This window comes from Balaenoptera acutorostrata, chromosome 1 (assembly GCF_949987535.1).
Source record: "Balaenoptera acutorostrata chromosome 1, mBalAcu1.1, whole genome shotgun sequence".
NCBI classification, from domain to species: Eukaryota; Metazoa; Chordata; class Mammalia; order Artiodactyla; family Balaenopteridae; genus Balaenoptera; species Balaenoptera acutorostrata.
Genome location: NC_080064.1, coordinates 196,806,922 through 196,829,992, shown reverse-complemented (window position 1 = coordinate 196,829,992; position 23,071 = coordinate 196,806,922). Strand labels below are relative to the sequence as shown.

The following is a 23,071-nucleotide window of genomic DNA, read 5'->3' as shown; positions in this document are numbered from 1 at the left end:
GGGACCCCCAGAGCCCAGCTCCTCGGGCCCCGGGCGTAGGGGAACCAAGGAGCTTCAACTCCTGCTTCCATCCTGCCCGGGGATGCAGAGAGCTTCCCCCCGCCCCCACCAGACGCCCACACGCCCCCCAGGGACCTGGCCAGACGCTCTGCTCAGGAAATTCAGCACAAAAGAACCTTCCTCACCAGCTCGGCCTCACAAAGACAGACTTTATTGGAGTATCTTGCACGGAAACCCCACCGCTCCAGCCCCGCAGCCGAGGACACAGCCACTTCTCAGGTGCACCAGGCATCACACAGGACCGGTAAGTTAATGCAAAGGACTTGCAGGCGTGGAGGGCACTAGCCCGAGGAGCCCTGCGCTCCGGGAGGACCCGGCGGGGCAGGGGGCAGAGCCTGTGCACGAGGGCAACGGGCTCAGACGCCAACCGCAACGGAACAGCGTCCAAAGTCAACACGATGGGGCAGGTGGACCCAGAGCCAGGATGCTGCGGGCCGGGAGGAGCACAGAGATGCAGGCTTCCCTTCAGGCCCCTCCTTCCTCCCGACCCCTCGGCCGGGCCCCCCCGCCCCAGGCGAACTGTGCCTTGTCCGGGTCAGGCCTCAAAGTTCTTAGAGCCTCGAGCTGTCCGTGTAGCCCCCGTCCTACAGACAGAGGGCGCCACGTGGGCAAGATCAGCGCTGGTGCGTCCAGCCCTCCCGGCCTCAGCCCAGCGGCTCTCTCCTGGGAGCAGGATCCCTATTTCGGGATCTGACCCGGCAGCAAAGGCCCAAGGATGAGAGCCCGGGACCACGGACGGTCTTAGCATGGCCGGTTTCCAGGCCTCAAGTCTCAGCACTAGGATGATTCATTAACACCCTGCAAGGCGGGTGTCCCCACGTCTGTAAAATCAAGGACTTGACCTCCTTCAAGGAAATCCGGTCTCAGGGCAGAAGCACAGCTGAGTGGGGAGAAGGAGCAATGACACCCCTGGCCCTGGGAACACGCCACAGGGGGCGCCCTTCCAAAAGCACGTGTAAAGTACTGGTTTTTAGGATGATGACGAAAAGACATCAGAGGAAGCGGGGTGGTGGCCTGCAAGTCCTCAAGAGGCCCGGAGGTGGTCAGCTCCCGGCCAGGGCCTCCTGATGCTCCAGTCTGGAGAGGTCTCCAACCCAAGGCTCCTGGGTCTGGGTCGATGCTGGGAGCCTCAGGACAAGGGCGCACACAGTGACAGGGGTCCCTACAAGGAAGTCACGGGGTCAGGAAAAGAGCAGGGCCCAGGAAGACAAGACTCTGCCAGGACACAGTGACCTTTAACCTAGCTCTCGGTGCGTGCATCACAGAGCACATTATAGAGGGGAGGACTCGCCCCCAGGTCGGGCACCCCTACAGCCTGAGAGCTGGGAAATGGGGGATGGAGGTGCAGTCCCCAGCAGCAGTGGGGCAGGAGGGCCAGGGGCTGTTCTCTGGGGATGCGTCCCCTACCACACGTCTTGCACACGGAGACAGATGCTGTTAGTCAGAGGCAAGACCTCGAGTCCGGTAGGCCTGTCTCTGGGGAATAAAGCATTGTCATATTACAGGGATCTTGGGGACAAACCACAAATATAAATCCTTAGGCCAGAGCTTCTGAACAAAAACTGGTAAAAAAAAAAAAAAAAAAAAAAAGTCTCAGCTCCAGGTCATCGACCTGCGATGGGGGAGGGGAGCCGAAGAGGGCTTCAAGGGTGGGCAGTCTCAGCCCCAGCCCCGCTGGGAAGCAGTCTCTTCGGCCAGCCGGCCGCAGTGTCCAGAGCCCAGGGTCACACCTGGCTGATGATCTCTCCATTCTCAGGTACAAACACTTGCACGGGGGCCCCCTCAGGCGATCTCCGGAGCACACACACGGTGGGCACCTGCCCGGGCCAGGGGGAAAGGAGAGGTGGGTGAGCAAAGCAGGTAGAGACATCAGGACAGCAAGCCCGGCCACACCATCCTTGTCCCTTAAGGACGCTGACCGGGGCAGCACTGGCCCAGCCACTCAGCCCTTGCCTCCCCAGCAGGCTCTCTGTGCCCTTGTCCATTTCCACTACAGCTTTCTTTGGGGTGTGACAGGCACCCTGACCTTTGCTCCACGCCCCCCCCCAACCCCAGCTCACTTCTCATCACCCTCCCCGTCTGGCAGGTTGGGATGGGCTGGGCCCGGGCCAAGGACAGGTCCAAGCTCGCAGGCATGGAAAGGCACGTCAGCTGGAGGGTGCGGCCTGGGACTGCGGCCAGGGTGCTGCCAGGCTCAGGATGCCAGCTGCAGCCCAGAGAACCGGGGGTGGGGGAGGGAGGTGCAGCTGGGCCCTGCCAGAATCTTGGGTCTCAAAGAAGCAGCCTGTTGGGGACTTCTGGAGCACACCCGCTGCAGAGCCCTCCGTACCAGGGAACAAGAATAAAGAAAGGCTCACTCAGCACTTCCCTGGTGGTCCAGTGGTTAAGACTCAGTGCTCCTAACGCAGGGGGCGTGGGTCCGATCCCTGGTCGGGAAACTAAGATCCCACATGCCACGCAGCCAAAATAAAAAAAAAAAAGCTCATGCACGGTCCCCCTCTTCCAGAAAGAAAAAACTGGGCACAGAAATCAGGGTGGCCATGCTACCTCATGTCGGGGCGCTCCACCTATATGCTACCCACCAACTCGGTCCCTGACCTCGGGGGCCCCAGGTGATAATAACACCACGTATTAGTACTTACTATGCATTGCTCTAATCACCTCACACATATTAACTCATTTAAAGTTCTTACTGCCCCTCTGTGATGGGTCCTTTAAGACTCCCATTTTACAGAGAGAGTGACAGAGGATCAGAGGAGTTAATAAACCTGCCCAATGCCGGCAGGGCTGAGACTTGAACCGGGGCCTGCGCACTTAACCATCAGTCACCCTGCTTCTCAGCTGGGTGGGGGGAAGAGAGTGGGGGGGCGGGAGCTGGCTGACAGACAGTCACAGGTTCTGGCTCCTGCAAACACACTGTCAGTCTCTCCCTCCGTCCTGGGCGCTCAAGTCGGGAGACTGGGGGGTGATGTGTATTGGCCTTACGGTTATAAATAGAGGCCTATCTGTTTTGTAGATCATCGATGGAGCCATTAGGAAAAAAGGTCTTGGGTGTCTGGGAGGGTCACCTCCACTGGCGCACGTGGACACGCGCTCTAGACGTGCAGGCGAACTTAGGAGGCCCCCAGGGGAGTCTTCCTGGGGGCCTTCCGGAGCCGCGAGGAAATGCTCTGGGGCCTATTCCTCCGAGCTGAAAGCTGCCCGGCCACCGGACTGCAGGCTCTGCGGCTGCGCCCCGCCGCCCGATCACGGGACCTGGGAGGGCCATACCCGTGCGCGTACCTGCGTGCGCGCGAAGCTCTCGGCGCCAGGCGGCAGGCTGCGCACGCGGAAAGCCCCTTGGCGGTCCAGCGAATGGGGGCGCGAGCTCCGGAGCCGGGCCCGCTCGTGCCACGACTTGAGCTCCTCAGACACGGCCGCCTTGCTGAGCCCGCGGCCCGCGGGGCTGTCGCGCAGCGAGGGCGTCCGGGCCACGCGGCCGTGGGCGGGCAATGGGCGCTGCCAGCGCGGGGCGGCCGCGTCCTCGCCGCGGCCCGAGCCCCACTCGCCCCACTGGCCAGGCGGCGGGCGGCCCTCGGCCAGCACCAGGTAGCGCGCGGCCCTCAGGCAGGCGGGGGGCGGCCGGAGTCGGGGGCCGCGGGGCACGCGCGGGCGGGGCGGCGCGGGCGGGGACAGGGGCCGCAGGAAGGAGATGTCGGGGCTGCTGCTGCCGGGCGGCGTCGGGTGCGACAGGCTGGAGGCGTCGGAGCCGCTGTCCTCGGAGCACGAGTGGCAGGCGGGGCACGGCACGGGCGCGGGTGCCGTCACCGTGTAGTAAGTGGGGCGGCGCCGCGGGAGGGCGCTGCGACCCCTGCCGTCGGGGCCCGCGCGTAAGGGGTCGGTCCTATGGAGAGAAGAGGAGGCGCTGAGCCAGCCCTGCCTGCGCGGCGGGGAAGGCATCGCGCGTGCGCGGCCTCGGCCACGCCTCCCCACGTGCCCACAGCCTCCTGGCCTGGCGCGTCCTACACGCCCCTCCTGCACCCCACACCACTGCTCCACTGCGCGCTGGGGTTTGGCTCACGGAGGCCACAGCTGCTTCCTGCTCTCAGCCATCTCAGGTGCGAGGTGTCCAGTGGCATTTCATCCACACAATCTGAACGGGCGGACACCGTCAAGCATCCGAGGTGAAGATGTGAAGCTGGCGTGTGGCCCCGAGGGACGACCACATGAAGGGAGGAGAGGGCGGGCCCCTCTACAGCCAAGGGCAGAGGCCTCAGGAGAAACCGCCCTGGGGCACCTGCATCCTGGACTTGCCGCCTCCCAGTCTGGAGGCGGTGGTTTGTGCCCAGCTGCGCTGCTCTGTACGGCAGCCCCAGCCGACTAGGATAGGGCGGCCGCATGCAGCTGGCCCTCCCCAGGGCACCAGCTCCGGACAGCCAGCGGGGCTGGAATCCAGCCTCCCTCTGCCAGCACCCCGGGGGCAGGCCTGTCCGTCCAGAGGGGGCGCCTTTCACTAATCTGCACAAAGGCCCTGTGTGTAAAAAGGCCCCCCAGTATGTAAACTATAAAATGCATTGCTGGACTCCAGCCCAGCGCTGCCCAGAAGCAAAGTTAACCTGACGGAAGAACCCAGCAATGTCCTGAGGGTACCCTGGGCTGTCGGACGGTGTGGCCGACACTGCCTGTCATAACTCGGTCACTGAAACGAGCACCAAACAGCAGGGAACTTGCAAAGGAGCATTTAGTGGATTCTCCTTATTCATGGGTTCTGTATTTGCAAATTCACCTACTGCTCAAATTGATTTGTAACCTCAAAATCAACACTCCTGGCACTTCCGTGGTCACGTGTGGACACATGCAGGGTGGTGAAGATTCTGAGTTGCCCGGCAGGCTTTCCCAGCTGAGGCTCTGAGTTCTGGGTTCAGCTCTCATACTATTCCCACAGTCTATTTAATACCATGCTTTTCATATTTTTGTGCGTTTTGTTGGTGATTTCAGTGTTTAAAATGGCCCCAAAGCTGGTGCTGCAGGACCGTCTGGTGTCCTGAGCTCAAGGAAGCTGGGACGTAATTTACGGAGAAAATACGTGTTAGATGAGCTTCATTCAGGCGTGAGATCTAGGGCTGTTGGCCCTGAGTTCAATGTTAATGAGTCGATGGTACGTATTAGATAAGGTGTCTTTAAACAGAAACCCCATAAAACAAGGTTACGTATTGATCCGTTTACAGACACATTGTGACCAGAAGCTGTAACCCGGTGTGTCCCTGGGAGCAGTGGTTCAGCGTTTGCACTCACCTCACAGGACATAACTACCCAAGTAATGAGAATCAACTATATGTCAGTTGAAAACGTGACCCGTCCATCGTCAAGAGACCAATACTAAAACAATCACAGACAACTACAAAAGTCTCTTCTAAGATACGCTCCTGCTCCCGCAGGAGAGTCTGCAGGGACGGGGAGAAAAGTGGAATCCGGTTGTGCAAAGAGACAAAACCGGAGTCTTTGGAAGAAAACACCTTGCTTCACAAGTGACTCGCCCTTGGCTTTGCTGGTTGGGGCGCAGCCTCTACTGAGAGGTGCGTAAGAAAAGATCCCAAGGAGAAGCCACTGCACAAGCCATGTGTCACCCACGGGTGTCCCACATAACCCTGGAAGCCACCACCCTCCGAACGTAAATTCTCGACGGTGGGTCTCGCCCCCTGCATCACTGGGGGGTGGCCTGTCTCTTACCTCAGGGGCTGTGACTGGCCCCTCCTGCCCTGCATCTCAGGGGTGGCCGGGGCACTGGTGCGGCCCTGCCGCTGCCCAGGAACGTTGCGGACGGCGACCACGTAGCAGGAGGCAGGGCTGGAGGCGCTGGGCCCATCCTGTGGGGTGCTGGCCGGGCTGCTGGAGATTGGAGGGATTGGAGACAGGTCAGCAGCGGGAATGCCTCCATCCAGGGGCTCCGGTGTGCGGAGGGATGGACTCACGCCTCCCCCCATCACACGCAGGATGGGGGTCTCCTGCACTGTGCCCCGCCCCTGCTCAGATCCCACCTGCTCCTGGCCCTCCCTTCCCCCCGCCTGACCTGGACTCGCTTCCGGGCTCGGAAGACTTCCTGGGCTTCTCGTAGGGGTGGTCCAGGCTTGTCTCCTTCCAGGGGCTGTTCTGGATGGGGGACCGCTCCAGGCCCCCCATGTCAAGGCCTGCTGGCTGCAGCCCCTCGAGGCTTTGGGGCGGGAGAGGCCGGGAAGGCGCATCTGGGGACTCGGGGGGAGGTTTTGGCACTTGAGATGCCTCTGCAGGTAAAGGAAACCCAGGAGGGCAGTGGTGGGGGAACCAGCCCAACTAGAACCTCCGTGGCCTGCGCCTGGCTCGCCCTCCCGTGGCTGCTGGTCCGGCTGTGCCAGGCCATGGCTCTGGGCCCAGATGCTTCTAAACACTCTCTTCTCCTTTCAGACTTACTCCTTACAGCTCCATTTTACACCTGCCTCCTACAGGAAGCCTTCCCAGATTGACTTTCTTGGCTCACATGACTCCCCTTTCTAACCTTTGCTCCTGATGCCATGTCTGCAGCTAACCTCCTGTTTCCCTATTTTTCCTCTCACGCTGTGCCCACGTGTGCTGTTTCTTTACTGGCCTGGGCCCTCCCCTGGGCAGGACCTCACCACCCTCTTGGTCCACCTTGACCCCTCAGCATCGTTAGGGTTTGTCACCAGGGTTCTCAATCTGCGGACTTGTGTTTTCTCCCTCAGTGCTACCCTCTTTTCACAAAGGGCAATGGCCGTGGCCCGATGGCTGAGGCTCTGACGGGTACATATTGAAGTAAAAGCTAAGTCCCAGGCAAAGGCAGGGAGGCCCAGGGCCCAAGCCTCTGCTGGAATTCGCCTTCCCCTCCCAGTCACCATGACTGAGCACCCGGACCGGCAAAGGGTCAGCACCATCCCCACTGTCACCCATGCACAGGGCACACAGGCATCAGTGTCCCAGCGGAGCAGACACTGAGCCCAGCCCAGCTCCCGCCTCCTTTAGCTCGCTGAGAACTCACAGTAAACGCCGCCCAAGCCCTGAGTTCTCGCGGAGGAGCCCAGCGCTCACAACAGCCCCTAAACCGCCCTCTCACCTTCCTCACAGAGCAGCCCATCCAACAGGGAGCTGTCATCTGAGGCGCCGAGCTCTGGGGAGGCCAAAGGAGAGAGGAGGAGGTGAGGAAATGCCCCCGCAGACCTGGGGCATCAGCAGTGCTGAGCAGCCCAGGCCTGCCCCGCCCCTTTCCTGATAGCAGACCTGGGGCATCAGCAGTGCTGAGCAGCCCAGGCCTGCCCCGCCCCTTTCCTGATAGCACCCCTTATCAGGAGATACCAACCGTGTGTTCAGTACTGTGCTAGGTGTGAATTTATCACTTGGAAGGAGAAAGTAAAAATCAGTAAATAGGAGTGAGGAGACAGGAAACTCCATTTTAATCCTGGCTCTGCCATTAGCTTTGTAAACTCGAATGAGCCATTTCAATGCTCTGGGCCTCCGGTTCCCCATCTATTAAAAAATAAAAAAAGCCAGGCCTTCCTCTGGCAGGGTTTCCAGGCAGTGGAGGGGAAGGCAAAGAGTCATTTTGGAAGGCCCCTGGGGTAAAGAGATTTCTGCTAACTTTTGTATAGTCTTCTGATACCATAAATACAACTCAGCTCAAGCACCCCAAATCTGAGAAGCCCTGCATTAGCAGCAGCAAGAGCAGTGAGAGTGGGAGTTGCAGCTGTGGGGTCATGGGGTCTCACAATGCAAGTGAGAGTCTGGCCGTCTGGGTCAGGAAGGTCCTTCCCTGGTGACAGGACAGCCACCTGAGGACATGGAGGGTGGCCCTTCCTCATGGGCAGCAGCAATCTGCACCGGGACCCAGGAAGTCAGAGGGCTCGAATTTGCCCTTGTCCTTAAAACACCGAAACTTAAGATGCTCAGTCTACACCTAACATGACCCGGATGGAACTCACAAAGCATTTTCAACTACATTTGAGAACACGGATGAGGGCAAACTGACAACAGCTAATTATTTCTCTTGGGCTTTTCTAAGTGCCTTATATACATGAATTCACGTGATCCTCGTAACAACCCTGTTAGGTAAGATTACCATCTCCATGAAGCAGCTCAGGACACAGAGGCTTGGAGGAGCTGATAACATAGCTTAGGGCCAAACTGCCGGAAGGTGGTTGAGTCAGATTCACACCCAGACAGTCTGACCAGAGTCTGGCTCTTCACCACCACGATTTATGGGCTCTCCTGTTAGCCGGCCTTTCATGCAGGGGTCATTAACCAGAAACTTCTAAGAAAAGTAGATTCAGATTCCAGCCATCTGAAAATCCTCTATAACAGGGATTGGCTGGTGGCAGGCCTGTGGGACAAAGCCAGTTAACTGGCTGCTTTTTTTTTTGGCCGCACTGTGAGGCATGCGGGATCTTAGTTCCCTGACCCGTGCCCCCCGCAGTGGAAGCATGGAGTCTTAACCACTGGACCACCCGCGAAGTCCCTTTTAAAATTTTTTTCTTTTTCTGGCTGCTTTTGTAAATAAAGTTGTATTGAAACACAACTATGGGTTTGTTTATGTAATGTCTGGCTGCTTTCATTATATGATGGCCAAGCTGAGTAGTAATGACTGAGACCACATGGCCCACGAGCCTAAGACATTTACTCCCTGGACCTTTACAGAAGTTTGTCAACGTTTGCTCCTCAATTTAAATGAAACAGAACCTTTACACAGAGCAGTGTGTAAACGGTGCAGGGTCAGCTGCCCACAGAGCAGCCCAGGCTTCGCTCAGCTCACACCAGCCTGTGCTTTAGGGTTCAGCTGGGGAGACATCCTCTTATCTAATCCTGGTTCCCAGCCTCTGATCTTTTACAAAAACCTGGGGAACCGAGATGTTTATTTTTCACAAATGTCAACTTGAAGAAATTGTGGGACTGTTGCTGTCACGGTCCAGGGATGCCGGCGTCGGGGGCTGGGTATAGTCACGTGTTTTGGGTTTGAATTTATGGTCTGGGACGACAGCCATCACCCCCGGCTGTTTAATCACAGGTGGTTCATGAGGGCTGCTCGCTGTCTTGGCCACGCTGCCGCACAGCCCTGCTGAACTGCGCCCGGCCCTCGGCCCAGCAGCGGCAGGAGGACACCCCAGGCAGAGGCCATACTCACAAACGCTGGGCATCCTCAAAGGCTGCACCGTCCAGTGCAGCAGCCGCTAGCTGCATGTGGCTATTTTAAATTAAATTAAATTACAATTTTAGTTCCTCAGCCACACGGGTCACAATCCAAGTGCTCAGCAGTCCCATGCAGTGAGTGCCTGCCATATTGGACAGCACAGATCTGGAACGTTTCATCATGGAAGAACTTCTACCAGCGTTGCCAACACGGTGCTGCTAATCAACAAATGCGTCCTGAGCACCTGTTACATCAGCTCGGTGCTGGGGGGCATTTCTCATCAGGCTCCCTGTGGTCAATTAGTCCCACAGCTGACCACTCCCTGCCACCTGCAGAGGACCAGCTAATGACTGTCACCTGGTATAATTAGGTTCCAAATTGAGTAACCTGCGTGTGGAGACCAAGAGGGTGGGTGGATTTTTCTAACATTTTTTTGGTTAGTTTGCTTTTTTTTTTTTCCTCTTTAATTCAAAACACCTTCCAGCTACTAATTAATTTTTCATACATCTTTATTGCTAGTTAATTATTAATCCCTCTCTACTTCCTGCTCTCAGGGCGAGCCCAGCTGGCCAGATGAGCCAAGAGCAGGAAGTACCTGCCTAGAACCACCTCCTCCTGGGCTCCCAGGAGAAGACATTGCAACCCAGGACCTCAGGCCTCATCGACACAGGACACTAGACCCAGGACCTCGGGCCTCGTCGACACAGGACACTAGACCCAGGACCTCGGGCCTCGTCGACACAGGACACTAGACCCAGGACCTCGAGCCTCGTCAACACAGGACACTAGACACAGGACCTCGGGCCTCGTCAATGCAGGACATCAGACCCAGGACCTCGCCTGGTCAGGACAGGACATTAGACCCAGGACCTCGGCCTGGTCAGGCCAGGGCTGCAGGTGGAGAGCAAGCCTGCCTCTCTGATCAGGAGGGTGGAAGCAGTCGCATGGCCAGGCCCCTTCCCCGCAGCTCTATTTCCGCTGGACTGAGCGCCCCCTCCCGGGGATGGTTGGCCGGGCCCCTTCCCCGCAGCTCTATGTCCGCTGGACTGAGCGCCCCCTCCCGGGACGGCTGGCCGGGCCCCTTCCCCGCAGCTCTATGTCCGCTGGACTGAGCGCCCCCTCCCGGGACGGCTGGCCGGGCCCCTTCCCCGCAGCTCTATGTCCCCTGCACTGAGCGCCCCCTCCCGGGGAGGCTGGCCGGGCCCCAGGCGTGCCCTGACCTGCTCCCCACCCCCGACGAGCAGCATCATCGTCGCAATGCTGGCAGCAGAGCCACAGCCCTACACCGTCCACCACCCCACACCGCAGGCCTGTGGTCAGAGGAGCCCACAAGGCGGGGTGAGGCCAGACGGGACACAGGAGGGGCTGAGACACACAGACGGGGCCCAGCCCCCCGGCCCCCTGCCACCAGGACGGCAGCGAGCCCTCAGGGGCTTCCGTGCCCAAGTCAGCAGCTGCCTTTCAAGGGGCGGTCGCATCCTGGGCCCTGTCAGGAACGGAGGGAGGACGGAGGCCCCTCTCCACCAGAACCGGTCGGCCAGGGGGTCGGCCGTCCTGCCTGGGTCTCCCTGTCGCCCGGGGTTACTGGGTCAGCTGTCGCGTGGAGGCCTCTCCTCCCTCGTCCTCCACTCCTGGCTGCCGGGGGGGACCTGGGAGGCGTCTGGACTCACCCTAAATTAGAGGCCACGTGCCCAACCGGGGCAGGAGGTGGCCTTGGCACAAAGCTGACCTGAGGGGCAGGGGTGGGAGCTGGGGAGCCCAAGTGGAGGCCCCAAATCCAGTTCAGCCCAACTCCCTGCGCCAGCTCTCTCACATGCACGGGAGGCCTGGGACCCAGGAGAGGCCTGGGGGAGGGCGAGCCCAATGCCCTGGGGCCGGAACGGAAGGGAGGCCTCCAAGGACTGACCTGACAAGTTGGGCTCAGGTCAGGAGAAAGAAAAAGCCACACGCAAGGGCCCAGAACCACTTGCTGGAAGAGGAACCGGCCTGGACGCATGATGTCCACTGATGCCGGGGCCTGGACGACTCGCTAGGTGCCGCACAGTCAGCGGGCGCTGGCCCCCGGGCTCAGGGACTAGACTAAGAGGCCCAGTAACTAGAGAACAGAGCACAGGGGCCCCAGTCCTGATGGGGCGGCTCTAGAAGCCTAGATACTTCAGGGATGGTGGGTGTGCACTTCCACCAGAGCAGCCACGGGCCCTGCAGCAGCGCAGCGAGCAGATATGCACAGAATGCGGGCCCTCGGCAGTGCTCACGGGTCGCACCACCTGCCCTGTGGGCCTGGGATCAGGAGGGCTGGACAAGCCCTCGAGATAAGCCGAGGTCAGCCTGGGGATGCCTCCTGTCCAGGAGGTCTCCTGGAGGGCGTGGATTTCGAGGGAGGAGTGGCTTGTTTTCTAAGGAAATGGGGAGGGTCTCAGGAGGGCGATGGCTGGGCTGAGGCTTGTGGGGTTGCCACGGGTCAGGACAGGGTGGGGCGGACCGGGGAAGCAGGTTTCCCCCACGACGGGACGGACGGGTCTGGGACCGGCCGCTGCTCACCTGGGCCTGGGGCCAGGGCGGGAGGGGCCCCGCTGCCTCGCTGCCACTCCCCTAGGCAGCGCTGCAGCTCCCGCAGCTTCGTCTCCTCCTGCTGCACCGCGTGCTTCCGCTGCCGGCGCGCCTGGCGGTCCAGGTTCCCCTCCCGGCACAGGCGCCGCGCCGCCTCGGCGATCTGCAGCTGCAGGGCCAGCTCCCGCTCCAGGCTGCTCAGTGGGTCCTGGGGGAGGGTGCAGTGAGCGACACCGGAACAGCCCAGCAGACGGCGGCGTCCGGGCCACCCAGCAGCCTGACCCCGAGCCAGGCGGGGAGGGACTGAGGTGGACGCTTCCCTCCCACCCCAAAGGGCTGGGCAGACGAGCCACCCGTCACACCACGGGGAGGGACCCGAGGGCCCAAGCCGCCCCACGGCCCTCCTCCCGTGCTGAGAAAGGGAGGACGGCCCCAGGAGCCAGAGCGGCCCGTCCGCACAGGCCACTGCCCCTCCGGGCCGGCTGTGCTCTTGGCTGGCCTTCTGCCCACGGGGGACTGAACCCCATGTCCTCCCTTGAGGTCCCAGCCCTCCCGGTTTTGGCGCAGGCACGGCTTCCCTGAGGCCACGTGGGCTACACGTTGGCGGGTGCCCCTCGTCCACGCGGAGCCAAGCGGCCCGAGCTGCGTGATGCTAGAGCAGAGACCCCCGCAGAGGGGAGGCAAGGCCTGGGGACCACAGCCGCCAGCCTCGGGGAGCAGGGACGGCGCCCTGCAGCGCCTCACCTCTCTGTGCAAGGCCCACTCGTCCAGCTTGTAAGCGGCTCCGATCCTGCGGCGGACTTTGGGGGCCTTCTCCCCCGGTCTGAAGGGGTACTCTGCGGGCAAGATGCCCGTCAGCTCCTGCGGGGGAAGTGAGGTCATGCCAGGTCGCTCTCCGCGCACCCAGCCCTTGGCCGAGCAGGAAGAGCCCGTCCGGCGGGCCCTGGGTGACCTGTGCCCGCCCTTCCCCAGAGGCCCCTGCCCACCTCCGCGCGTCCCAGCGTCCAGGGCTGTCCCTCGTCCGGGGATCTGCCCTGGCCTGGCTATGGTCCCCCCAGGCGCCTCCATCCACTCGGTCCCCTGCAGCCCCTCCTCTGCCCGGCCCCAGGCCTGGGCCCTGCCCGGGAGAGCTGTCCCCTCGCTGTGCCATCCGGTGCCCTGTCTGACCCCCAGCGCTCTCTCAGGCTGGGGCTCCCACTCCTCGGCACCGACAGCCCAGCACGCGGCTCCGGCGCCTGGGGTTAACCCCGCGCGCATGCGCGCCGGGGCCCAGCCTCACCGCTTCCCGCAGGCAGAGCCGCCTCAGCTCCTGCAGGCAGGCCTCCAGCCGCTCCTCCAGGGCCCTCTGCTGCTTGCGCACCGCGTGGGTCAGCTCCTTCACGGGGGCCACCGGGCTGTCGGGGCCTGCGGCGGGGCAGGGGCGCGCTAGGGGAGCCTGTCCCGGGCGCTGCTGGACGCCCCCTGGGCTGACGGCGCACACGCGCGCAGACGGCCTCACGCCCGCCCAGGCTGCGGGCCGAGTCACACCCGAGAGACGGCATGTCCCCCGGCGGCCCGACGGCACCGTTACGGCTCGGAGGGACCGGCTGCCCCTCGGCCACGTGCGGTGCGGGCAGACTGTGGTCAGAGCCGTCCCTTCCCGCCCGTCCCTTCCCAGCCGCCACCCACGGCAGGTGCCCTCTTCCCTGGCTCCTCCTCCTCCTCCTCTTCCTCCCCCTCCCCCTCCCCCTCCTCCTCCTCCTCCTCCCTCTCCCGCGCTCACACACACACACACACACACACACACACACACACACACACACACGCCTCTTCTCTCTCTGTCCAAACCAGACCCGACTGGGCCAACCTGAGCCACGGCTCCTTCACGCGAACCAGATAAGAGTTTTCAGCTTCTTAGGAATCATGGGGCCAGAGGTGAACACAGCAGGTAGCTGTTCAGACAGGATCAACACTCCAGGCCAGACCCCCCCCCCACCCAGGGAGGAAAACTCCCAGCCCTCCCAGGGTCTGCACCCCCCTTCCCCGCACAGCGGCCTCCCCGCCGCCCCCCCTTGGGCCCCTCAGCCTGGCCAGGCCTGGAGCCTGGGACTCGAGGAGTTGGTGGGGTCGGGGGGCCCCGAAGCCCTCACCGGACTGCAGGATGATGCCGCTGTCGGTGTCGCTGACCTCATCCTTGCTCTCCATGGTGGACTTCTGGGAGGAGGGGGCACAGAGGAGGAGGGGCCGACACCCTTCCCAGCCTGGGCCAGGATGTGCAGGTGGCCTGGAGTTTCCCCAGCTTTTAAAAGAACAACAAAAAATGATACATGTAAACCCCCTTGCCTCCAAACAGAGCTGTTGAGTCAGGTGGGTGAGGCCGGGAGATGTGGCGTGAGGCCCATGCTTCCGGAGGAGTGAGTCTGGGATGGGGGTGTCAGTGCTGGGGCGCTGTGGACAGAAGGCTCTGTGGGCCCCTCCAGCGCACCTGCCCTGGGCCAGCCTGGCCCCCTTCCACCTCCTTCCTAGAGAGGCCTCCAAGCCCAGGGGGTGACAGCAGTGGTGGCCACAGGGACCACGACACTGGGGAGAAAGACCATAAGGAGAGGAGCAAAGAGAGAGGATGAAAAGGAGGGGACAAGAAAAAGGTGGGAGGACAAGTCAAGGAGGAAGGGAAGGAGAGGAGGGAGGGGAAGCGTCTGTGCCAGGAGGGAGGCACGGCTGACGGTCCTCAGCCCGAGACCCATCCCGCTGCCCCCGTGGGTGAGGGCACTGGGCACGCAGCCAGGCCTTGTCCCGAGGCCCACAGCCCAGGCTGCCTGCTGTCTGTCTGCACCAGGCGGTCCACCCGAGGGCAGGTGCCCAAAGCCGTGAGCCAACTCCCGGGCCACCAGCTATGCCTGGGAGGCCCCTCGAAGGGGAGGGGGCCCGGACCCCACACCCCACAGCCGGGAGAGAGGCAGCGCGCACGTGCGTGTGTGTTGGGCGTGTGCTGCCGGGGCTGGAGGGGTGACCAGAGTCGAAGCTGCCCGAAGATGGGAAGGAGACCACGGCCACCCTGCTTGCCCGGGCTGGGCGCACGTGTGCAGCTCAGGTACAGTTCCAGGTGTGCGTCTGCCAGCAGCAGTCACCCCGGCCGCACCTGCTGATGCTCCCTCTCTCCTGGCCAAGTCTGCACCCCTGCTCAGGGTCCCAGCTGGCCAGGGCCTGGCAGCAGCTGGCTGGAACCAGGGTGGGGTGTGCGGGCGGGGCCCCGGCAGGCGGCCTGGAAGGAAAGCCCAGCCACCTCTTCCCTGAGTCAGCCATTGAGCAACAGTCCATAAGTCCTTCGGAGGCTCTGTCTGGAGCTTATCCTGCTTCTCCTCAGGGCACCACTGCTGGGCGGGGGAGGGGGGCTCCTCAGCCAGTGGGAGAGAAGGAGGCCTGGGGAAGCTGAGCCCGCAGCCAGGCCCGTGGGGGAGGGACCGCTGACGGCCAGGCCCCAGGAGCACCTCTCTGCCCATGGACAGCTTTACAGACCTACATAAACAACACAGCCTATCAGAGCACCTTGGGCATCAGTTAAAAACCTCGCCCTGAAAACAACAGGTACCAGCACTTTGGAGTTTCAGTTCTCCAAGGAAGTGTAGAGAGTGGAGGGTAGGATTTTTTTTTTTTTTTTTTAAAGTCTATATGGGGCCTTTGCAAAGATGCCAAGGAGAGAGCCTGGCCACATGTTCTGGGAACCGAGACCAGGGTACTTGGCGTGAGTTAGCTCTGCCTGGTCCACCCTCCCAAACCCTCATCCCTCCTGGAGCTGGAGCGGGACAGAGGGCAGGCGGCCCCCCCGCCGCTCGCTGCACAGCCCTGGGCAGCCTGTGGGCCCCCCCAGCAGCCAGGGGCAGGGCCCCGCCAGAGCGAGGAAGCAAGGCCGTCCTAGCACGTCTGCTTGGACGAGGGAGGGGGTGATGTGGGAGGGAAGCCATCAATTACTCACACTTACTAATTAATAATTAACCATTAAGGCGCTGCCTTGGGAAGCTCTGACAACTCAGCCCTGCCTCTCCTGCTCTTGCCTGTTGCAGAGTGAGCAGCAATGGCGGGGACCGAGGGGTGGCCCGGCACAACGGCCCCCTCAGCCCCTTCCTCCCTCTGGCCGGGGTCGGGGGCGGGCCTGCTCCAAGTAGGGCAAGAGAGCACGGACCCGAGGTTGGAAGCCTCAGATTCCAGCCTGGGTCCTGCCGTCACCTATGTGATCTTAGGGGAGCTCACCTCACCTCACCTGGCTGGGCCTCCCGTCCTCACAGGCACGGTGAAAACTGCACGGTACCTGGGGCCCTGGCCAGTCCCCATACTGAATCTGGATAGCGCCAGGCTGAGCAGGAAGGACCCACACACGTGCAGCCCACGCGTCTGCCCCTCCGGAGGCGGCCCTCCAGCTTCGGGGACCCTGTCCCAGGGCCCGCAGGCTCCCGTGGGTGTTGAAGGCTTGGCTTTCAGATAAAGGCAGTTCCGGGAACATCCCCGCCCCTCCGCATGGGAATCCCTCCCTGCCCTCCAGACCCGCAGCCCCAGGTGGCAAGCCCCGTCCACCCCGGAGAACAAGCGAACAAACGCGAACGACGTCCCCAGGAAAAGGCAGAGGAGGACAGAAGGGGAGGAAGGGGAGCGCCATGCATTTTCCCTCCGGCTGAGCCACTGGGACCCTCTCCCGTCACAAATGTGGCCCCAAAGAGAGGCCCTGGGCCTCCCTCGTCCCGGCCTTCCCCACTCCCGTGGAAACTGAGGCCTGGTAACTACAGCGCCGGGAACTCATCCGAGCCCGCCAGCACCCCCATCACCCCTGTGCCCTGTGGCTGACGGCCACTGCTGGGCCCCCCACCCCTAGGCCGGCTTGCCCCTCGCCCCAAAGACCCGCTCCAGCTGCCCCGCCCTCACCTGCTTCCAGCTCTTAGTCCAGGAGTCCGGGAAACGCCCCCTGGTCCCAAGTCAGGGGACTGAGGGGCCTGGCATGTCACCTCAGGGTGTCCCAGGCCGCCCTGGGCTCTCTGACCCGGTTCCGCTCCACACCGATGGCCGGTGGCTGTCCCTCCCCTGGTCCCGCCTGTGTCCCTCCCAGGCTGCCCGGCCCGGGGAGCCAGGTTGCTTGTTCCGACTTGAGTCAGAGGGAGGAGCGGGTGAGCAAGCCCTTCCCAGAGCAGCTCCTGGCGCACAGGCAGCTCGGGCCTCTGCACTTCCGGGGGCCGCGGGGGCGGGAGAAAGGGGCTCCCCTCGGAGGAACCCCAGAAGAAGGCAGCTGGGATCAGGCCTTCACGGCCTCAAGGGCCCCCCCTGCCCTGGGCTGAGCTGCCTGCCCCCCCAGATTCCAGCTCCGCCCAGCGCCCAGAGCGGGCGAAGTTCCCGGCGCGTGGGGAGCACCAGCGAGAAACCTCCACGCTGACAAGGAGGGTCCCTGCTCCCCAGACCCTGAAGCGGGGCCAAGGCCAGATCGGATTAGAAACTCCAGGCCGGGCCGTGACCCCAGCACTCCACGCGGGGCGGCTCTGGGGTCCCAGAGCAGGCCAGGCCGTTCTGATCACAGACATTTCCCTGCAGAATCATCATGGCCGCCACCTCCCTGTTTATCATTTACAACCATCCCTCCACAGGGCCCATGGCGCATTGACCTGGACCCCAGTCCTCTCCCTAGTCCACAGGAGGGCCACTGGGACCCCGGGGTCTAAGCCCACTCCCCAACCACCGGGGGCCAGAGACCAAAATGGAACTTGTTCCCGACAAGAAATGAGCCTCTGGGTCTCCACCCCACTGACCTTCAAGCAAAACCAACAGTTTGGAATTCAGCCTATTTCATTGGGGGAAGCAAGGGGCAAAGACACTGTTACCCATCACCAGGAGGCAGGAAAACAGACAGTGCTGCACAAGAAGGAGACCCCTCAAGGCTTCCCCCAACACCTCCTTTTCTCACCACGCCCCTCACCCTGGGATCCCAGCACTCACGCATCTCCAGTTGCTCCCCTCCCCCAGCCCCAAGAACACCTCCTCAGCCCCAAGACCACCTCCACAGCCCCCAGTCCCAAGACCACCTCCGTAGCCCCCAGCCCACCTCCCCAGCCCCAAGACCACCTCCCCAGCCCCAAGCCCACCTCCCCAGCCCCAAAGACCACCTCCCCAGCCCCAAGCCCACTTCCCCAGCCCCAAGACCACCTCCCCAGCCCTAAAGACCACCTCCCCAGCCCCAAAGACCACCTCTCCAGCCCCAAGCCCACCTCCCCAGCCCCGAAGACCACCTCCCCAGCCCCCAGTCCCAAGACCACCTCCCCGGCCCCAAAGACCACCTCCCCAGCCCCCAGCCCCAAAGACCACCTCCCCAACCCCCAGCCCCAAGACAACCTCCCCAGCCCCAAAGACCACCTCCCCAGCCCCAAGCCCACCTCCCCAGCCCCCAGCCCCAAGACCACCTCCCCAGCCCCAAAGACCACCTCCCCAGCCCCCAGCCCCAAGACCACCTCCCCAGCCCCAGCCCCCAGGGCAGAGATGACTGAGGAAGTCACCCCCCCAACCATCTTCTGTGGAGCTGTGTCACCAACACAGGCAGCCTCCCCACTGCCCCTGCACACACACCCAGCTCCCCTCACATTCCTGTGCACACCCTCTGTCCAAACAATGTGAGCCCTGAGCCCTCCAGGCTGACTACCGCCTTCTTTCCCCAGGCTGAGGCTGAGGGGCCCCAACAGGGGACAGGCTGGGGGGCCTGCTCTGGGTCTCCCAAAGAGCCCACAGCCCTTCCCTTCCCCCCCTACAGGTTTGTCACTGTCTTCCCACAACAAACAGAGGAATTGACTCTGACGCTGGCACCCAGCCTCCACCTTGCCCATCCCCCAGCTCCGGGGGGGGGGGGAGGGAGTGATGGAAGTTTCTAGAATCAACTCATAGCGTATTTTTTAATGCATAAAATAAGATGAAGAGAATCACTAAGATAATGGATTATATTAAATACAGTTCTAAAAACAGTAAAACATAGTAATCTATATATGTTTCTTTACTAACATTAAACAGGATCTAGTAGTGGGCAATTCCGTAGCAATGACGATGGTAAATGATGTTTCATGACCGATGGTAAACCAGGTTTCAAGACAGCTATCACAACTGCACTGTGATATGAAACCCTCTGTGGTGTCTATTAATGGCAAATCACAGGTACTACCAATGGTTTCAAGGCAATGCTAAATGTCAGTAAAGGTTAGTGAAAAATAAACCCTTCCCATCCGAGTACATGACCCTCTGAATGCTATCCACAGATGCTTGGGTGCCCATGGACCCAGTTAAGAAACCCGCCCTCAGGTAACCACCCCCATCTCTGAGCTCAGGGAGAGAAGGACAGAGGACCGACCAATCTCCGCGTTGACCCTCTGGAATCCTCAAAGACCCCTTGTTCCCTCAAATTCACACGCAGCATTTCCCAGCCCAGCAGGATCTGAGGCTTGGAGTGGGACCAGCCAACCAACTCTCCCAAGAAGCCCAGGGCCATGGATCTCCCTGGCTGCCATGCCCTTCAATTCAAAATATCCAGAGTGGGCCTTCCAGAGGCCTGCTGAGAACGTGGGGTTCAGCACCCTGCTCCCAGCCAGTGCCCCAAACCCCAACTGCACCGCATCATCACCAAGACCACCAGTCGGTGAGGAAGTGGGGTTTCCCCACACACTTGGAATCTGATCGTTGAAAGAAGGGAAAACATTGCATCTCTTTAGGGTTTTCGTCTCCTAAGGAAAAGTCCTGAATCAGAAAACTCTTGCACCTCCTGCATCCACCCACTCTCCATTATTTTTTTTTAAGTTCCTCCTTTAAGTTTCCTGTGATACATGAGATCGGAAGTCAAAGCAAGGGCCCGACCTGACGCCCCAACCAGCACCCAGCAAAGAAGAGTCTCAGGCGCTCCTACAATTTCACTTAAACCATTAAGGAGCCAATGGTCGGCTGCTCGAGCCAAAACAGTGAAAAGAGAAAGGAGGGAAATATCCCGGGACCCTCCAGGCGAGGGGGGCGGGAGATGGTTCCTTAAACTGTTTTCTTTCCCCTCTCCTCCCTTCCCAGTGGGGAAGGTGCTCGCCTCCAGCGAGCGACTGTGGAGCGGGCTGGGACAGGGGACTCCACGACGGCCTGGAATGCGCCCTGGAATCAGACCTCTAGGCTCTCCTCAAAAAGCCCCTTTGTCCGGTCCACCCTGCTCCCCTCCCCCACCGCGCCCTCCGCGTCCAGGCGGCCCGAGACTCGGCTCCTTTTGTCTGCCTTCCCGGAACCTGCCAGGGGATCCACAGGCGTGGGGAAGGTCGGAGGAGAAAGGTCGAGGAGACGGAAACATGCATTTTCGGTAGGAACTCGGAATTCCCACCCCCCGGCAAATTCCCCCCATTCCCCGCAGGGCCCCCTCCTCTAAGGCGGAAGACTGTGGTTTAGGGGCTCGATCCCCCCGGCTCCCGCGTCGCGCCCCGGCGCTCCCCCTTACCTGTCCCATGGAGATCCCTCGCCGCCCGCCTGCCCCCGCGCCCCCCGCGCGCGCCTCGCAGCCTCGGGACCTGCTCGTCCAGGCCAGCTCTCCTCCCCCCGCGACTCCTCCCGGCCTCCCCTCCCCGGAGGTATTTCATTTAACTTCGGCATTTGCAGCATCCCAAATGTTAAAGATCCCAAGACATCTGTCCCCTGGGGCGTACCAAGGCCCAGAGGAGAGAGGGGAAAGACGCAGGAAGGGACCCGGGATTCCGATCTGGGAGCCGGGGCGGGGCCGCGCGTCGGGGCGGGGAGGTGCCCGCGGGGGTGGGCGTCCCGCGGGGACCCGGGCGCGGGGCGAGGCCGGCCCCCTCTTCCCGCTTCCGGACGCGCGCGCGGCGGGACCCCCCCGCGCCGCCAGTTCCCGCGGCCCGGCGGGGGAGGCTCCTCCCGGACCGGGGCCGCCTTCCCTCCGCGCGCTCCGGCCGGCCCGGCGGCTTCCGCGCCTGGAGACCCGGGCTGCGCGGAGGGGGTGCCGCGCCCACCCCCAGGGGCGCTCCCCGCCCCCCGCGCCCCCCCGCCTTGCCGCGGCCCTGCCGCCCCCCGGCGCCCCTGCGGCCCTGGCCGGGCCCCCTCCCGCCGCTGGCGGACCCGGTGGGAGAGGGAGGCGCGCGCTCCGAGGGGGCGCCTCCTGCAGCGTACCGCGAGCCGGCGCCCCGCCCGTCATTCATTCACTCACCCACTGGTTCAGGGAACACACTGAGCACCTACTAGTGCCCGTCCCGGCGGATCAAAGTTAAAGGGCCTCGGGGCTCCCCAAGCTAGCCGAGCAATCACTTGGCAAGAGGGTCAGAGGAAGAAGGCCAACAGCACCCAGGCGGGGCGGGGGTGCTGACCGAGCTGAGGACCGCACAGCCTGCCCGAGGAGGCCATGCCAGGGAAACTGGGCGTCGGGGCACGAGGAGGAGCCCAAGGCAGCAGCGACGGGATGCACAAAGGCAAAATGGCAAAGCAGCTCAGGAGGGTCTAGGAGCTGAGGGGACTTGGGGTGTGGGGTGAGGAGGGGCAAGGGACTAGAAGACTGGAGCCGCAGGCAGTGGGCCGGCAGGAAGCAAGGCCGCTCCGTGTGGTTGTCCAGGTTGTGCACCAAACTAAGAGGGAAAGCTCAGCCAGGCTCCACCCACCAAGCCGTGGGCCTTGGCCACAGCCGCATCTGCCCAGAGGCGGTGGCTTTTTCCAATTTGTACTGAAAAAGAGGCGCTAGGTGAGCTAAGCTGGCTGAAGAGTCATGTGGGCTGACTAAGGATTTCAGATTTTTATCTTGAAACTGACGAAGAGCTCCCAGGAAACAGAACCAATAGGGGATCCCCGGTGTGTGTGTGTGTGTGTGTGTGTGTGTGTACACACAAAGAGAGGGGAATTGGTCCACGCTATTCCTATTCCAAAGGCTGACAGGTCCACAACCTGCAGGGAGGAGTTGCAGTCCAAGCCCAGAGGCTATATGCTTGCCGAACTCCCTCTTTACTAAAGTCAGTCTTCTTGCTATTCAGGCCTTCACCTGAGTGGATGCGGCCCACCTACATTATGGCAGGTCATCTGCTTCACTCAGAGTCTACTGTTTATTTCAATGTTAATCTCATCTTTAAAAAAATACCTTCGCAGAAACATCTGGAATAATGTTTGACCAAATAGCTGGGTACCGTGGCCTAGCCAAGTTGACACATAAACTTAACCATCACACTACTGAAGACTGTCCATCCGAGGACAAGCTGGGCAGACTCACGTTCCGGTCACTTTGGTGTGTGAGCAATTGGCGCGGGGAGAGTCGCAGAACAGGGGAACCGTGGAGAGACGGTATCCAGACAAGGGGTGAATTCACGCTGTGGCATTGGGGGGATGGGGGGAGTCAAGAGCTCTTTGGGAGCAAGACCTAGTCTGACTCTGTAAGTGATTGACTAAAGGCTTGGCAAGAGGAAGGGGAGGAGCCGGGGGTTCCCGGGTCTGCTTGAGTTCCGGGTAAGGTGTGTTCATTTTAGGGCATGGGTGACAATGTCCTGAGATCGCCCGGGAAGGGTGTGCAGGATGAGAAAGGATGGGGGCGGGGGGAGGAAATTCTGGGAACACTTAAGGGATGGACAGGTCGTAAAGTACCTCCAAAGGTAAGCATTATTATTATTACTCATGCGATGGAATAATTTGTTGAAATGTCGATTTGCGGCCCCTCCCCCTCCCAGTCACCCCTGACTTTTCTCTGGATGGTAGGCAGTGGCTTCCTGAAGGCCTCAGCCCCGGGCCCACTGAGACAATGCCAGGGGGCCCGAGGAGCAAGGGTAGGATGTGGCTTTGTGGGCCCGGACACAGAGGGGAGAGAGACTGGGAACGGGAAAGAAGACGGCCTGTGCAGCGAGGACCCCGAGGTGCCTCGGGAGGTGATGAGACCTCAGTAGGGACGGCGGTTGGGATGCGGGGCCCCAGATTTCTGGCCTTGACAGATTCTTTCACTGAACGTGTCCAGGGGGCAGGAGCCCTGGCGACAAGAGACCCCCGGGGGCCAGAGCAACTAGGATGGCTGCCTTCCCCCCGCCTTCTGGGCTCCTTTAAGCCTTCAAGGATACTGCATGAGAAAATGCAATTTTTTGCCATCCCGGCAGGCCCAGGACAGAATCAAACTGATTTAAAAGAAATTAAGTAATATATGTGTCTTGCAAGCCTGAGCTTGTAGGTTGAGATTTGCAGCAACACTATTACCTTCATGTACAGGTAAGGAAACTGAGGCCCAGAGAAGCTCAAGCTGGGTTAAAGGCACACAACCAGTAAGGGACTGATGTGCTTTTTCGAGGTAGACCTTTCTGATTCCGTAGCCCTAACCTGTGG

At 61.5% G+C, this 23,071-nt stretch overlaps 1 protein-coding gene across 3 annotated transcripts; it reads right to left on the bottom strand.

The window, feature by feature from the left end:
* Window positions 1-203: 203 nt before the first annotated feature.
* Window positions 204-20,410, bottom strand: INAVA (innate immunity activator). 3 transcript variants are annotated; one of them, XM_057554749.1, is made up of 10 exons: window positions 20,217-20,410; window positions 13,888-14,036; window positions 13,038-13,162; window positions 12,503-12,619; window positions 11,750-11,966; window positions 7,145-7,198; window positions 6,110-6,320; window positions 5,770-5,928; window positions 3,343-3,943; window positions 204-1,877 (listed from the first exon to the last, which is right to left on the bottom strand). In XM_057554749.1, the coding sequence occupies exons 1-10, from the start codon at window positions 20,375-20,377 to the stop codon at window positions 1,785-1,787; spliced, it is 1,887 nt and encodes a 628-aa protein (XP_057410732.1). In that variant the 5' UTR covers window positions 20,378-20,410; the 3' UTR covers window positions 204-1,784. The 3 variants fall into 3 exon arrangements, with proteins under 3 accessions (XP_057410732.1, XP_057410716.1, XP_057410724.1); XM_057554733.1 differs by lacking the exon at window positions 20,217-20,410 and adding an exon at window positions 16,652-17,689; XM_057554741.1 differs by lacking the exon at window positions 13,038-13,162 and having other exon boundaries at window positions 20,217-20,309.
* Window positions 20,411-23,071: the final 2,661 nt, after the last annotated feature.

Excerpts from the sequence above, each read along its gene's own strand:
- INAVA (XM_057554749.1), bottom strand. The coding sequence starts at position 20,377 with ATGCTGCAAATGCCGAAGTTAAATGAAATACCTCCGGGGAGGGGAGGC. Across the intron at positions 7,199-11,749 it reads CGCCCTGGCCCCAGGCCCAG|AGCTCGGCGCCTCAGATGAC; the intron begins GTGAGCAGCGGC and ends TGGCCTCCCCAG. Across the intron at positions 1,878-3,342 it reads AGAGCTTCGCGCGCACGCAG|GTGCCCACCGTGTGTGTGCT; the intron begins GTACGCGCACGG and ends TGGCCCGGGCAG.